General features: G+C 47.0%; 1 protein-coding gene across 1 annotated transcript in view; it reads left to right on the top strand.

The window, feature by feature from the left end:
- RETSAT (retinol saturase) overlaps positions 1–14,244 on the top strand; it is a 69,523-nt gene that overhangs the window by 16,492 nt on the left and 38,787 nt on the right. The window contains exons 3-4 of the mRNA XM_073622204.1: positions 494–735; positions 5,279–5,480. Of these exons, the coding sequence (XP_073478305.1) occupies positions 494–735; positions 5,279–5,480 (444 nt within the window). The remainder of the gene's footprint in view (positions 1–493; positions 736–5,278; positions 5,481–14,244) is intronic.

Genomic DNA, 14,244 nt, shown 5'->3' with positions numbered 1-14,244 from the left:
GGGGGGGGGGGGGGGGGTTAACAAACCCTGTCATGATCTCCGTTCTATATGCTACCTAAATTTTAGCAGGATGTATAAAGAATTAAGGATTTGCTTGTGTTATCATTATGTAAACCAGGGGTAGGCAACCTGGGGCCCTCCAGCTGTTGTGGAACTACATTTCCCATGAGGCATTGCAAGGCTGGCAGTTACAATTACTCCCAGGGAGTTGATGGGACTTGTAGTTCTACAACAGCTGGAGGTCGCAAGGTTGCCAACCCCTGATGTAAACTGTATAGGCCAAGGGATAATAATGTGTGTGCCATCACCAAAATCTTTAAGCATGCTCAGAAATCTCAAAAGAATCCGTCCACTATTCAGACAAAGGCCAGAAATTTCAGCTCTTATGTACAGTATGCTTGGTGACCATGTAGTAAATGGGCACTTTTTAGAACTTTTGATGTTCTAGGTAAAAGTTTTGACATGTGTCTGACGCTGTTTTTCTATCCCTCAGGAATACACTACATTGGTCAGCTAAATGATCGCTCACCATTTCGGATATTGGTGGACCAGCTGACAGATGGGCAGCTGCAATGGTCACTAATGGACGACCCATTCGACGTGGTACTGATTGGGGATGTAACAAATGGCCGTCGCTATAATATGCGTGTTGGCATGCAGACTTATGCTGATGAGCTGAAGAAAGCTTTTCCAGGAGAGGAAAAAGCCATTGAAAATTTTTTGAAGCTCGTCAGAGTAAGTGTCCTAAGCTCGCCAGATCCAGTGTCCCTGCTAATGTGCCATGAATATATACACACACACACATACATTATATACATGACTCAGCATTTCTGTTAGTGCTTAGTCATGGAAGGTTGTAGGTGACAGAGCAGATCTAACAGCTAGAAGTATGCAGAGATTTATGTCTATAGCCAGAGGCGTAGCTTGAAGCTTGTGGGCCCCGATGCAAAAGTTGACCTGGCCCCCCCCCCACTACTTCCAACATGCATGCAGATACATCCACCACATGCCAAGATACTCAAAGTAGCTTAAGAGTTTTGAGAATCAGAGGACAGGGATCACCGCTGGAGAATCAGAGAACAGGGACCCCTGGCAGGTCACTTGGCAGAGCTCCTTTCCATCCCAGCACTGTATACAGCTCCCCCCCCCACTACATAGGGCTGAAATCACATTCCTTTACACACAGTCTGTCAGTCTTCACAGGGTGTATCTGGCTTTTATGTTGTCCTTCTGACCTGTGAAATTCTCTGGTCAGAACGGCAGTGTAGTTGCAGTAGGCAAATACACCCTGTGCAGATCATGGCTAACTGGCTGTGTTGAAAAGGAATGTGATTTCAGCTCTGCGGAGGAGGAACAGTATAGAGTGCAGTAATGGGAAAGGTGCTCAGCAGCCAGGCATAGCATGCAGGGTGGAGGGGGTGGTCAGGGGGCCACTTAGATCTGGGAGGGCAAAGCCATGTGACACAAAATCTGGAGCCTGAAGCCCTTCAGGGGCCCCCCGAGGAGGTGTTAAGGGATTTGTATTAGCAATTTCTGAAGGTTTCTCTGTCAGTGTTGGCAGGTGTTGGAGGAAGGTCACCTCCCGGAGGTGTGTGTCTTTACCTCAGTTGTCAGTGAAGTGGGGTAAGTAGACATCCCTGGGTGGGGGGGTACAGAGAATCCCAGCTGGTGACTAGGAGACACTGAGCAGTGTCATACCTCACCAGTGACATCAGTCCCATCGTGGCTACAGGACGGCACTCTCCTCCTCTTGCCTCGCTGAGCTCGGTTACCATTCCATGTTGCCAGCACACAACACAGACACTTCCCCATCCTGGGCTGTTCTCACCTCATGCTCCTCTCCATTCAGGAAATGGCTCACAGCTTTTGCCCAGCCAATGGGAACAGAGGGGTGTGGACTGTGGAAGGCAAAGTAGAAGCCCAGTACTGGAGTGTGGCTGTGGGGCCCTAGGGCAGATCGGAGCTGGATTTTGTGGAGGATATGATAATATGACAGGGAGGCTGCAGGGCCCCCCTGGAGCTAGGGGTGGGGTTGCGATTGTGACCCCTGCAACCACTTATGCTACACCCATGTCCCTTTAAGGATATGTAAATCAACATTCTCTTCACATGGGGCGTCATGCTAAGAAAGGTAAATCAATAAAATGTAGAAGGTGTGACATTGCATCGCTTGGCTCAAAGTGTAGTGCTTTCCAGTGAGTTCAAACCAGCCAGGAAATACTGTTTCAGAGCTTAATGGCCCACTTTAATTTAAAGGAAAAGTTAAAAATAACTTCAGCATTACTCTTGCAGGGCTTCCAACACCACTTCAAAACACAAAAGCATATCAAAATTAACATTTCTTGCTTCTCCTCCCCACTGCTCAGGCATCAAGCTTAGGCCTTTGTCTGCCCCCCCAGACCATCCTACAGCATTGATGTGTTCATGTACAACACTTTTTTTACCTCTCTTTATTGCAGTTCCCTGCTGCTCTGGCCCACATCCTGACCTCTGTGCCGGGGACCTCCTGTCTCTTGGGTGAAGCCCTGCTAGGTCCTTGATTATAACGGCTGTGCACACTCAACTTCCTGTTCTTTTTTAGGACATGGACACAGGGTTAGAGTCTTCCTCCAAAAGCTCCTTGAAGTCTCTGGACTCCAGAACCCAAATCTGGGAGTTACAAAATCCAATTTTTTTCGCTTAGAAAAGGTAATCTGGAGCCCCTCGATCCGCATCTGAGAGAGTCCAGTGTGCCATTTACCTCTTTCAACACTACGGCAGGGCCTAGCACTATCATAACCAGAAGATGTTCATCTGACCTGTCTTTTAGTCCTATCTTATCTCAGTACTTTTAATGAGAATTGTTGTTAATGCTTACCTAAACCTTCCTGTAGTGAATAACTGGCAATAAGAATGCGAATGTGGCTGTTCTGGAGAAATACAAACACGCCATAATGAAGATTGCTGATAAAGGAGGTCCATACCTTCTTTAGATGACTGTGCTGAAATTCCCACAGGATGTGTGGAAACGTCCTGCTATTCACTTTTATCAACACTTTCTAGATAAAGTTCAGTGGTAAAATTCCACATACTGAGTGCCGCCCCGTGACAGAGAAAATGGACTAATCTATGGTTGCAGTTTGTAGTTCATGAAAAAGACGCTGTGTGCAAAAGATACAGTATGTGTTTATTGGCCAAATGGAAACAGGTCCTACCAAGAACAGTCCCATAAAATAGGGGGCCCAAGGGTAAATGTACCCAAATTTACACTGTATGTTTCAAGAATCACAAAAAAGAAATACATCGGTAATATCAGATGCCAGTAAATGTTTAATGCCCATAGTTTATATCCGGAAATGTAAAATATTATTATTACATAGGAACAGTAGGAGTATGGATAAGATCTTGCTGACTTTGAAACCTCCATCTTACCTTAGACTGAGTGTGGCTGCCCCCATGATTAGGCCTAGGTTCCTGTTGGGCCTTCTTGGCCCTGCCACTCTGGGAAATTAAAGCATTTTTGTACCAAAGGTCAGCATTGATGGGAACTCTGATTAGTTGGTGTAACTTGTCGGAGGTTATACCCAGGGCTTTTTTCTCAGAAAATAGGTGCAGGAACTAAAGCACGACCCCTCAAAACCCCCACATACACCCTCCAAACCGCATCAAATAGTCAATGTGGAAATCTCACTAAGAGTAGGAGGGTCTTGAAGGGGCATTAAATACCAGGAGTGCATTACGAACAAAGTGTGGAGTTTGGGGGTGGGGCAGGCTGTTAGTGCAGAGTTCAGGAGTGCGCTACATACATAGTGCAGAGTTCAGGGGTGCGCTACGTGCAGAGTTCAGGGGTGCGCTACGTGCAGAGTGCAGTGTTTAGCCTTCTTACCCAGCTGCTTACCTCTGCATCCGCATCCACATTACACTCACCCCTCTTCAGGTCTGACCTCCGCATAAAACCCCCCCCCAAAACCGCATATAGTGAATGTGGACAAGTTTCACTAACAGTGGGAAGGTCTTAAAGGGGCATTATATACCAGGAGTGCATTACAAAGTGTGGAGTTTGGGGGGGGGGGTGTTAGTGCAGAGTTCAGGGGTGCGCTACGTACGGAGTTCAGGGGTGCATTGCATAGCACACCCCTGAATGCTGCACTATGTACGTAGCACACCCCTGAACTCTGTACATGGCACACCCCTGAACTCTGCACTATGTACAAAGTTCAGGTGTGCGCTACGTACATAGTGCAGGGTTCAGGGGTGCACTATGTACATAGTTCAGGGGTGCGCTATGTACATGGTGCAGAGTTCACGGGTGCGGTACGTACATAGTTCAGGGGTGCACTACGTACATAGTGCAGAGTTCAGGGCTGCGCTACGTACATAATGCACCCCTGAACTCTGCACTATGTACGTAGCGCACCCCTGAACTCTGCACTATGTACATAATGCGCCCCTGAACTCTGCACTATGTACATAGTGCAGAGTTTAGGGGTGTGCTGCATACAGAGTGCAGAGTTCAGGGGTCAGGGGTGCGCTAGACACAGAGTGCAGAGTTCAGCCTTCTTACCCAGCTGCTTACCTCTGCATCCCCCATCCACATTACAGTTTCACCCCTCTTTAGGTCTGACCTCTGCATACAACCCTCCCCCTCCACTTCCCACATCTTCTCTCCCCTACTCCTTAAAAGCTCCACCATCCATAAACTGAAGCACCCAGTGCCCACTGTAGATGGCTCTGCCTCTCTCACTTACAGGGAGACCCTCCAGTGGGGGGTGTCGGCATCCGCACTGCACCCTGGGCACCGGCATCTCCCTTGTCCCCATCCTGCATTCAGAAGGAGCCACTCAGGAGATTAGATCTGTGGGAGCCATTGGGAGACAAGCTGTCCCTTGTAAACACAGAAGCCAGACTTCTATGTTTACCAGTGATAGTGGTGAGCAGGGAGCAGAGGGCCTGAGCCAAAGGTGGTGGAACTGAGTTCAAGCTGAAAAAAAGCCCTGGATATACCAATTTTAAGTTTTTTATAACATTCAGCTCGATGCTAAAAATATATGACTATGCAACTGATAGTTTGTGTGTCTGACATACAGTAGGATTACAAAACCAGTACCACATTTGCTTGAATACCAAAGAGCCTTTTCCTCACAGTAATTGCAAAAATCAGCATTTCGTGATTTATTTTGCTTTCACTGCTGAATCATTTTACAGTCCTATGTGGGTAACTATGTATGATGTTTTCTGAGTATGCCTTCGCAAATGCCAATGCAGAAAGGGAATATTAATGGCGTTTTTCTCATTGCAGAAAGTCGCTCATCGTATTACCGACATGGGTATCCTGAAGTACTTGCCTTTGCCGATTTCCCGTTTCTTGTGCAGAACAGGTCTGGTGAAGTTGTTGTCCCCATTTTTCCGATACGCTTCTCGCAGTGTAACCGAGGTTGTCAGCGAGTTCACCAAAAATAAGGAGCTGCAAACTGTGTTTAGCTACATCTTTGGCACCTATGGTATGTCTGCAACAAAAACCTGGAACAGTCAACATAGAGATTAGGAAGGCATTGTATTTAAGCCCTAAGAATTTCATAGACAGGGATGTATTACTGATAACGCTACTTGTGGGCTAGTGTCCAGGGCAGCAGGGAAAGAGGGCCAGCACCAACTGTCAAATGTACAGAATTGTTTTATCTTTTTCTATTTTTCTTTCCCTTTTATTTTTGTCCATCTTTGGACATGTGTTGGTGGCTTCAAAGGATGCTTAAGTGAGTCAGAAGTCTCTTTATAGTTCAGACAGCATTTAAACAATTTTTTTTATTTTGTAGTTTAAACCACCCTGATGTAGCTCTGCATACAAAGTAGATGACATGCTTCGTTTAATAGTACATTGTAGCAGTTCTTTTTAATAAAAGAAATATAGATGACACAAGATGCACACAAATGATGCTAAATATTAGACGTGGATTAACCACTTACTGCAAATCGCCGTCATTGTAAGTTGGTACTTTGGCGCTAAATACCGTTGTTATGGCAGCAGATAGCTGCCATAACCCTGGTATTTTCAACAACGGCGAGCGGCTGGCTTTCAGATAAAAGTGGTCTCCGCGGCAGTTTCGCCGCGAGATCACTTTTACGGGAACCCGTCGCGTTCCCGTCATCTCCGCCGCTGAGCGGTCGGTAGCAGCAGAGACAATCGCGTCCTTCCCCCTGACAGGCATGGAGCCGAGTGAGGGAAAGATAGCCCCGCTCGGCTCCATAACATTGAATGACGAAAGTCAATCGTCACTTCTGTCCATATTATGTTTTCATATTTTCTTTTTTTTATTGCATTTTTGTGTAAATGTTAGATCTGAGGTCTTTTTGACCCCAGATCTCACATTCAAGAGGTCCTGTCATGCTTTTTTTCTATTACAAGGGATGTTTACCTTCCTTGAAATAGGAATAAAAGTGACCCAAATTTTTTCTTTTCTTAAAAGGACAGTGAAAAAATAAAGTAAAATAAATAATAATTTTTTCGCAGAAGCGAACGCATACTTAAGTCGCACCTGCATTTGAAAACGGTGTTCAAACTACACATGTGAGGTATCGCAACTTTACTGTTTTATTCTTTAGTCAAAAAATTGTATTTGTGTGTGTTTGGGGGTTCTAAGTAATTTTCTAGCAAAAAAAAATGATTTTTAAACACAAGTGTCAAAAAGAGGCTCGGTCCTTAAGTGGTCAAAGGTGCATAGTTAAGTAGTCCAAGTCTAGGTTCACACTGTTGCGGGAAACCACCCAAAGCCAAAAATGCATTGCTCTTTTTTTTTTAATCAAGTAATTTTTATTATCAAAGGTTTTTTTTTTTTTTTTGACAATACAAATACGCTATAACAAAAAGCGTATTTCAGACAACAAAACAATTAAATAAATAATATACATAATAAACATATATAACAGTTCCAGAACCTTTGAAGGGTCACAAGTAGGGATGAGCCGAACACCCCCCGGTTCGGTTCGCACCAGAACCTGCGAACGGACCGAAAGTTCGCACGAACGTTAGAACCCCATTGACGTCTATGGGACTCGAACGTTCGAAATCAAAAGTGCTCATTTTAAAGGCTAATTTGCATGGTATTGTCCTAAAAAGGGTTTGGGGACCCGGGTCCTACCCCAGGGGACATGTATCAATTTTTTCGGGAGCAGTGATTTTAATGATGCTTAAAGTAAAAAAAAAAAAAAAAGTGAAATATTCCTTTAAATATCGTACCTGAGGGGTGTCTATAGTATGCCTGTAAAGTGACGCGTGTTTCCTGTGTTTAGAACAGTCCCTGCACCAAATGTCATTTTTAAAGGAAAAAATCTCATTTAAAACTGCTTTAATGTAATGTCGGGTCCTGGCAATATGGATGAAAATCAGTGAGACAAACGGCATGGGTACCCCCCAGTCCATTACCAGGCCCTTTGGGTCTTGTATGGATATTAAGGGGAACCCCGCACCCAAATTAAAATAAGGAAAGGTGTGGGGCCACCAGGCCCTATATACTCTGAACAGCAGTATACAGGCTGTAGGTTTGTTGTTAAGTAGAATCTCTTTGTAATTTTGAACGGGTACATTTTTAACGTGTTTAGCTCCAGCCAAAAAATCTTTTTTAAGCTTTTTGGAAAACATAGGGAAGGGTTATCACCCCTGTGACATTTGTTTTGCTGTCTTTCCTCCTCTTCAGAAGATTTCACCTCACTTTTTGTCCCAATGGATTGGAAAGCATCAGTGGAAAGGAGAAATGTTTTTCCCATATTAACTCTTACAGGAGAGAATTTCCCTTCCTAGGGGTAGATTTATTCTCACTTCCTGTTGTCTCCTTCCGTTTGCAAGTAGGAGTCGTTTGTAAGTTAGTTGTTTGAAAGTAGGGTCCTGCCCTATATACTCAGCAGAAATTTGGGCCTTAGGTGTTGCTGTGGCCACAACACTGTAAGCCCTCACAGGGCTCTGCTGTGAAATATTAGATCAAGAATTGTAATTACATGCCCCTGTTGAACAGGAGCTGAAAAATTAGGCCTTAGGCACTGGTGCTGGTGCCACAACACTGCAACCCCTCACAGACACTCTAGTTGGAATGCAGGAACGAGCCCTGCTGCAAAGTATTACATCAAAAATCGTAATTACACGCCCCTGTTAAACAGGGGCTGAAAATTGTGCCTTAGGCACTGGTGGTGGCACCCAGAACCAAAAATGTTCTTACAAGCTATCAGCGTGATGATTGAGGAGGAAGAGGATAATTACTCAGGGATAGTCACTCAGCATCAGCATAGGCAGTCTTTGAAGGGATCTGAGATTTCAAAAAAAATTATTCGGTTACATCAGCATCAGGTGCTTGGTAGCTGGTGGTGATCCAAGACTCATTCATTTTTATGAAGGTCAGTCGATCGACCGAGTCAGTGGACAGACGCACCCTGTGATCGGTTACCACGCCTCCAGCAGCACTGAATGTGCGTTCCGAAAGAACGCTGGATGCAGGACAGGCCAGTAGCTCAATTGCATACTGTGCAAGCTCTGGCCAGTGATCCATCCTCAAGACCCAGTAACCCAGAGGATTTTCGGTGGGAAAGGTGTCCAAGTCTGATCTTGCCCCTAGGTATTCCTGCACCATGTAAAACAGACGCTGGCGATGGTTGCTGGAACCGATCATACCTTGGGGCTGCGGACCAAAAAATTGTCTGAACGCATCGGTCAGACGGCCACCTTCTCCACCGCTCCTTCTTTGACTGACCGAAGCCTCAGCAACACGTTGTCCAGAAACAGGAGTTTGTAACCTCCCAGTCTCTGGGAACGCGTTGCACAGACCTTTCTGCAAGGCCTCCCGAAGATGTTTCATCCTCTGCTCCCTCTGTGATGGCAAGATAAGGTCCGCAACCTTACCCTTGTAACGTGGATCAAGGAGGGTTGCCAGCCAGTATTGGTCCTTCTCCTTGATACCACGAATACGAGGATCCTTACGCAGGCTTTGCAGGATCAGGGAGGCCATGCAGCGTAGGTTTGCTGAGGCATTCGGTCCGGAGTCCTCTGGGTCACTAAGGACGACATGGTCCGCAGCCACCTCCTCCCAGCCACGTACAAGTCCATGTGTTTCTTGGGACTGATCCCTTAAAGACTGCTGCTGATGCTGAGTGCCAGGCTCCACCTCCATACTGACACAATCTTCCTCCTCCTCCTCCTCCTCCTCCTCTTCCTCCTCGTCCTCTTCCTGTGTGATCGGCGGGCACGCAGGAACACTGTCTGGATAAAGGGGGCCTTGAGAGCTAAGGAAGTCCTCCTCTTCCTGCCTCTGTTCTGCCTCAAGTGCCCTGTCCATTATTCCACGCAGCGTGTGCTCCAACAGGTGGACAAGGGGGACAGTGTCACTGATGCATGCACTGTCACTGCTCACCATCCTCGTGGCCTCCTCAAATGGTGACAGGACAGTGCATGCATCCCTGATCATGGCCCACTGGCGTGGGGAAAAAAAACCAAGCTCCCCTGACCCTGTCCTGGTGCCATAGTCGCACAGGTACTCATTGATGGCCCTCTGCTGCGTGTGCAGCCGCTGCAGCATGGCCAACGTTGAGTTCCACCTGGTGGGCATGTCACAGATTAGGCGGTTCTTGGGCAGGTTAAACTCCTTTTTTGGAGGTCCGTCAGCCGAGCACTGGCATTATATGACCGGCGGAAATGCACACAGACTTTCCTGACCTGCCTCAGGACATCCTGTAAGCCCGGGTACCTGCCCAAGAACCGCTGCACCACCAAGTAAAGGACGTGAGCCAAACAGGGCACATGGGTCATTTGTCCCTGTCGGAGGGCAGAGAGGAGGTTGGTGCCATTGTCGCAAACCACCATTCCTGCCTTAAGTTGGCGTGGCGTCAACCACCTCTGAACCTGCCCCTGCAGAGCTGACAGAACCTCTGCCCCAGTGTGGCTCCTGTCCCCCAAGCACACCAGCTCAAGCACCGCATGGCATCTTTTGGCCTGCGTACTTGCGTAGCCCCTTGAACGACTACGGAGCACCGCTGGTTCCGAGGAAGAGGCCATGGAGGAAGAAGAAGAGGAGGGGGTGGAGGAGAGAGGTGTGTCACAATCATTAGCATTTTGGAGGCGTGGTGGCGGAACAACCTCCAACACTACTGCACCTTGTCCTGCATCCTTCCCAGCTGCCAGCAGAGTCACCCAATGCGCCGTGAAACTTAGGTAACGTCCCTGTCCATGCCTGCTGGACCATGAGTCAGCGGTAATATGCACCTTACCGCTGACCGCCCTGTCCAGCGAGGCATGGACATTGCCTTCCACATGCTGGTAGAGAGCCGGAATCGCCTTCCGTGAGAAAAAGTGGCGTTTGGGTACCTGCCACTGAGGAACCGCACATTCCACAAACTCACGGAAGGGGGCAGAGTCTACCAACTGAAAAGGCAGCAGTTGAAGTGCTAGCAATTTTGCCAAGCTAGCATTCAACCGTTGGGCATGTGGATGGCTGGGAGCAAACTTCTTTCGGCGGTGCAGCAGCTGGGGCAGGGAAATTTGCCTGGTACAATCTGACGTCGGTGTACCAAAATCAGATTGCCCACAAGTACGTGGCTGTGACACACCTAATTCTACACCTTCATTCCTCTCAGTGCAGGTCTCAGAGAGGACTGAAGGTCTAGTGGGGTTGGAAATCTCAGCTGATGAGGAGCAAGCAGAGGTCCTCTTTGTTCTTTGGTGTGGGTCTTTTAGATACGCTTGCCAACGAACTGCATGGCAGGTCAACATATGTCTGGTCAAGCATGTGGTACCCAAGCGGGAGATGTTTTGGCCACGCGAGATACGCTTGAGACATATGTTGCAAATAGCAGCGGTGCGATCTGATGCACTCGTCTCAAAAAAGGCCCACACCAAAGAACTTTTTGAATAACGCGCAGAGACTGCAGCGCCCTGCACATGTGGAGCTTTGGGGTGTGATGCAGTCAATGTGCTGCCCTTAGGCTGGCCCCTGGAGGGCATCCTGCCTCGTTGGTGATGTGCCGCCTCCTCCTCCTCCTCTCTCCTATCAGGCACCCACGTTGAGTCAGTGACCTCATCATCCCCTCCCTCCTCATCACTGGAGCAAACCTGGCAGTATGCTGCAGCAGGGGGAGCATGACTGCCAGATTGCTGTCCTTCTTGGGCACCCCCTCTGTCCGTGCTCGTGTTACTGCCTTCATCGAGCTCAGTATCATCATCAGAGCCTTCCAAACGCTGGGCATTCTCCTGGAGCATGTACCCAACACTGTGGTCAAACAGTTCGAGGGACTCCTCAGGAGGACATGGTGGGGCTAGGGAAGGAGTCACTGATGACATTGAGCCGAGGGAAGAGGCCGCTGCTTTGCCAGACAAAGTACCCTGGGCATGGGTGAGAGAGGATGAGGAGGATGAGGACGGCTTGGTCATCCACTCGACCAAGTCTTCCGCATGTTGCGGCTCAACATGGCCAGCTGCCGAAAAAAAGGCCAAGCGTGTCCCATGGCCACGTGCTGATGAGGATGCACCGTCTCCACGACCAGCACTAGACACAGAGCCTGCTTGCCCTCTCTTATTGGCTTGTGACTGTCTGCCTCTCCTTCTTGGCCTTCCAGACATACTAATGGCCTGTAGCTGCACTAAGCTGGGATATATATATATATATATATATATATATATATATATATATATATATATATATATATATATATATATATATATATATATATATATATATAATGTGTGTGTGTGTGTGTGTGTACTGATACTGCAGCTAGCAAAATCAACTGCCTGCCTGTAGTATGAGAACACCACCAACCTTCTACAGGTAGCTTTAGCTGAACACTGTGAGGTGGACGCACCCCACTAACTTGTAGGTTTAGCAGAACACTGTGAGCAGGACGCACTGCACTAACTGTAAATAGTCTAGCTGTCTGACTGTGGTACTAATAGGATCAAAAGAACATCAGTAATTTTCTTTAAAATACTGTAACAAGACAAGCCTGCCTGTCAGTAAGAAGATAACAGGAACGGATCTAGCTGAACACTGTGAGCAGGACGCACCCCACTAGCTTGTAGGTTTAGCTGAACACTGTGAGCAGGACGCACCCCACTAACTTGTAGGTTTAGCTGAACACTGTGAGCAGGACGCACCCCACTAACTTGTAGGTTTAGCAGAACACTGTGAGCAGGACGCACTGCACTAACTGTAAATAGTCTAGCTGCCTGACTGTGGTACTAATAGGATCAAAAGAACACCAGCAATTTTCTTCAGGTAGCTGTATTTACTGTAACAAGACAAGCCTGCCTGTCAGTAAGAAGATAACAGAAACGGATCTAGCTGAACACTGTGAGCAGGACGCACCCCACTAGCTTGTAGGTTTAGCTGAACACTGTGAGGTGGACGCACCCCACTAACTTGTAGGTTTAGCTGAACACTGAGCAGGACGCACCCCACTTACTTGTAGGTTTAGCAGAACACTGTGGGCAGGACGCACTGCACTAACTGTAAATAGTCTAGCTGCCTGACTGTGGTACTAATAGGATCAAAAGAACACCAGCAATTTTCTTCAGGTAGCTGTATTTACTGTAACAAGACAAGCCTGCCTGTCAGTAAGAAGATAACAGAAACGGATCTAGCTGAACACTGTGAGCAGGACGCACCCCACTAGCTTGTAGGTTTAGCTGAACACTGTGAGGTGGACGCACCCCACTAACTTGTAGGTTTAGCTGAACGCTGTGAGCAGGACGCACCCCACTTACTTGTAGGTTTAGCAGAACACTGTGGGCAGGACGCACTGCACTAACTGTAAATAGTCTAGCTGCCTGACTGTGGTACTAATAGGATCAAAAGAACACCAGTAATTTTCTTCAAAATACTGTAACAAGACAAGCCTGCCTGTCAGTAGGAATATAACAGGAACGGATCTAGCTGAACACTGTGAGCAGGACGCACTGCACTAAATGTAAATAGTCTAGAAGATAACAGGAACGGATCTAGCTAAACTGAATACAATATATATATATATATATATGCAACACCTGGGATGCATATATATACACAATACACTTTAAGTGCAGCTAACTGACTGACTGTCCTGCCTAATCTAGCTAACTCAAATGAAATGACACTGTGTCTCTCTCTCTCTAAGCACACCGGAATACACTGCACAGGGCTGACTTATATAGTGTGGGGCGTGTACTAAATCCCCTGAGCCATAATTGGCCAAAGCCTCCTTGGCTTTGGCCAATTATGGCTCTCTGTTAAGGCGGCGCTGTGAGTGGCCAAGCATGCGGGTCATAGTGCATGCTTGGCCAATCATCAGCAAGCAATGCACTGCGATGCCGCAGTGAATTATGGGCCGTGACGCGCCACACGAATTTGGCGCGAACAGCCCATATCGTTCGCAATTCGGCGAACGATCGAGCAGCCGATGTTCGAGTCGAACATGGGTTCGACTCGAACACGAAGCTCATCCCTAGTCACAAGTTAGAAAGACTAAAAACACTTACTAAACTGTGGATCAGCTGTCGTTTTTTTTTTTTTTTTCTGCCCTGAGCCTGCTGTGCAGAATATCGACCATGGGCAATGGGGTGTTGTGGGACTGTGGTAATTGTATGAAAATCTGGGACAGTCCCACAGAATGCAGGACTGTTAGGAGGTATGCAAGATGTGACTAGATCACATGCCCTTTCCATGGACCTTGACTGTCCTTCAGTACCTGAAGAAATAAAAAAAAAACACACGCACACACTACATTGTTCTTCAGTGCCTGAGAAAACACGCACTACAGCGCAATATCTGCATGAGTCATGTTCACCTATAAAGCACACCAGAGATTGACAAAAGGTGGAAATCTCTGATATGATAATTGTGCTGAGAAGTTTGAAACACAATAAGCTTCATTTATAACAAAATTGGAGGAAAGGACATTGTGGGGGTTTTTTGGGTTAGGTAGTGATTTCAATTTTAATCTGTATCATTAAATAGCAGGAGGTTAAAGCTGAACCACAGTTAACCTGCTGAATACACAGATTAAATACATATAAGGGAGCAGTTTTACCCGCCAAAGGATTTCTATTCGTCCAGTCCTGAGATTTTCGCAGCTCTGCCTCACAGCCCTATTTGGTAGGGCAGGAGATTTAATTTTTCTCTACTGCAGTTTCACTTTTACTTGCAGATGGTGCCCCCCCTCCAGCCTGTGAGTGTAAAAGGAGAAGCAGCAGACTCAGGTCATTTCTGCCACTCGGCTCTCTCATCTCATTAGCATGATCCTTATATTGAAGTATTA

This window comes from Aquarana catesbeiana, linkage group LG03 (assembly GCF_042186555.1).
Source record: "Aquarana catesbeiana isolate 2022-GZ linkage group LG03, ASM4218655v1, whole genome shotgun sequence".
Classification (NCBI taxonomy): Eukaryota; Metazoa; Chordata; class Amphibia; order Anura; family Ranidae; genus Aquarana; species Aquarana catesbeiana.
The sequence above is the reverse complement of the archived record's forward strand: the minus strand, read 5'-3'. Positions and strand labels throughout refer to the sequence as shown.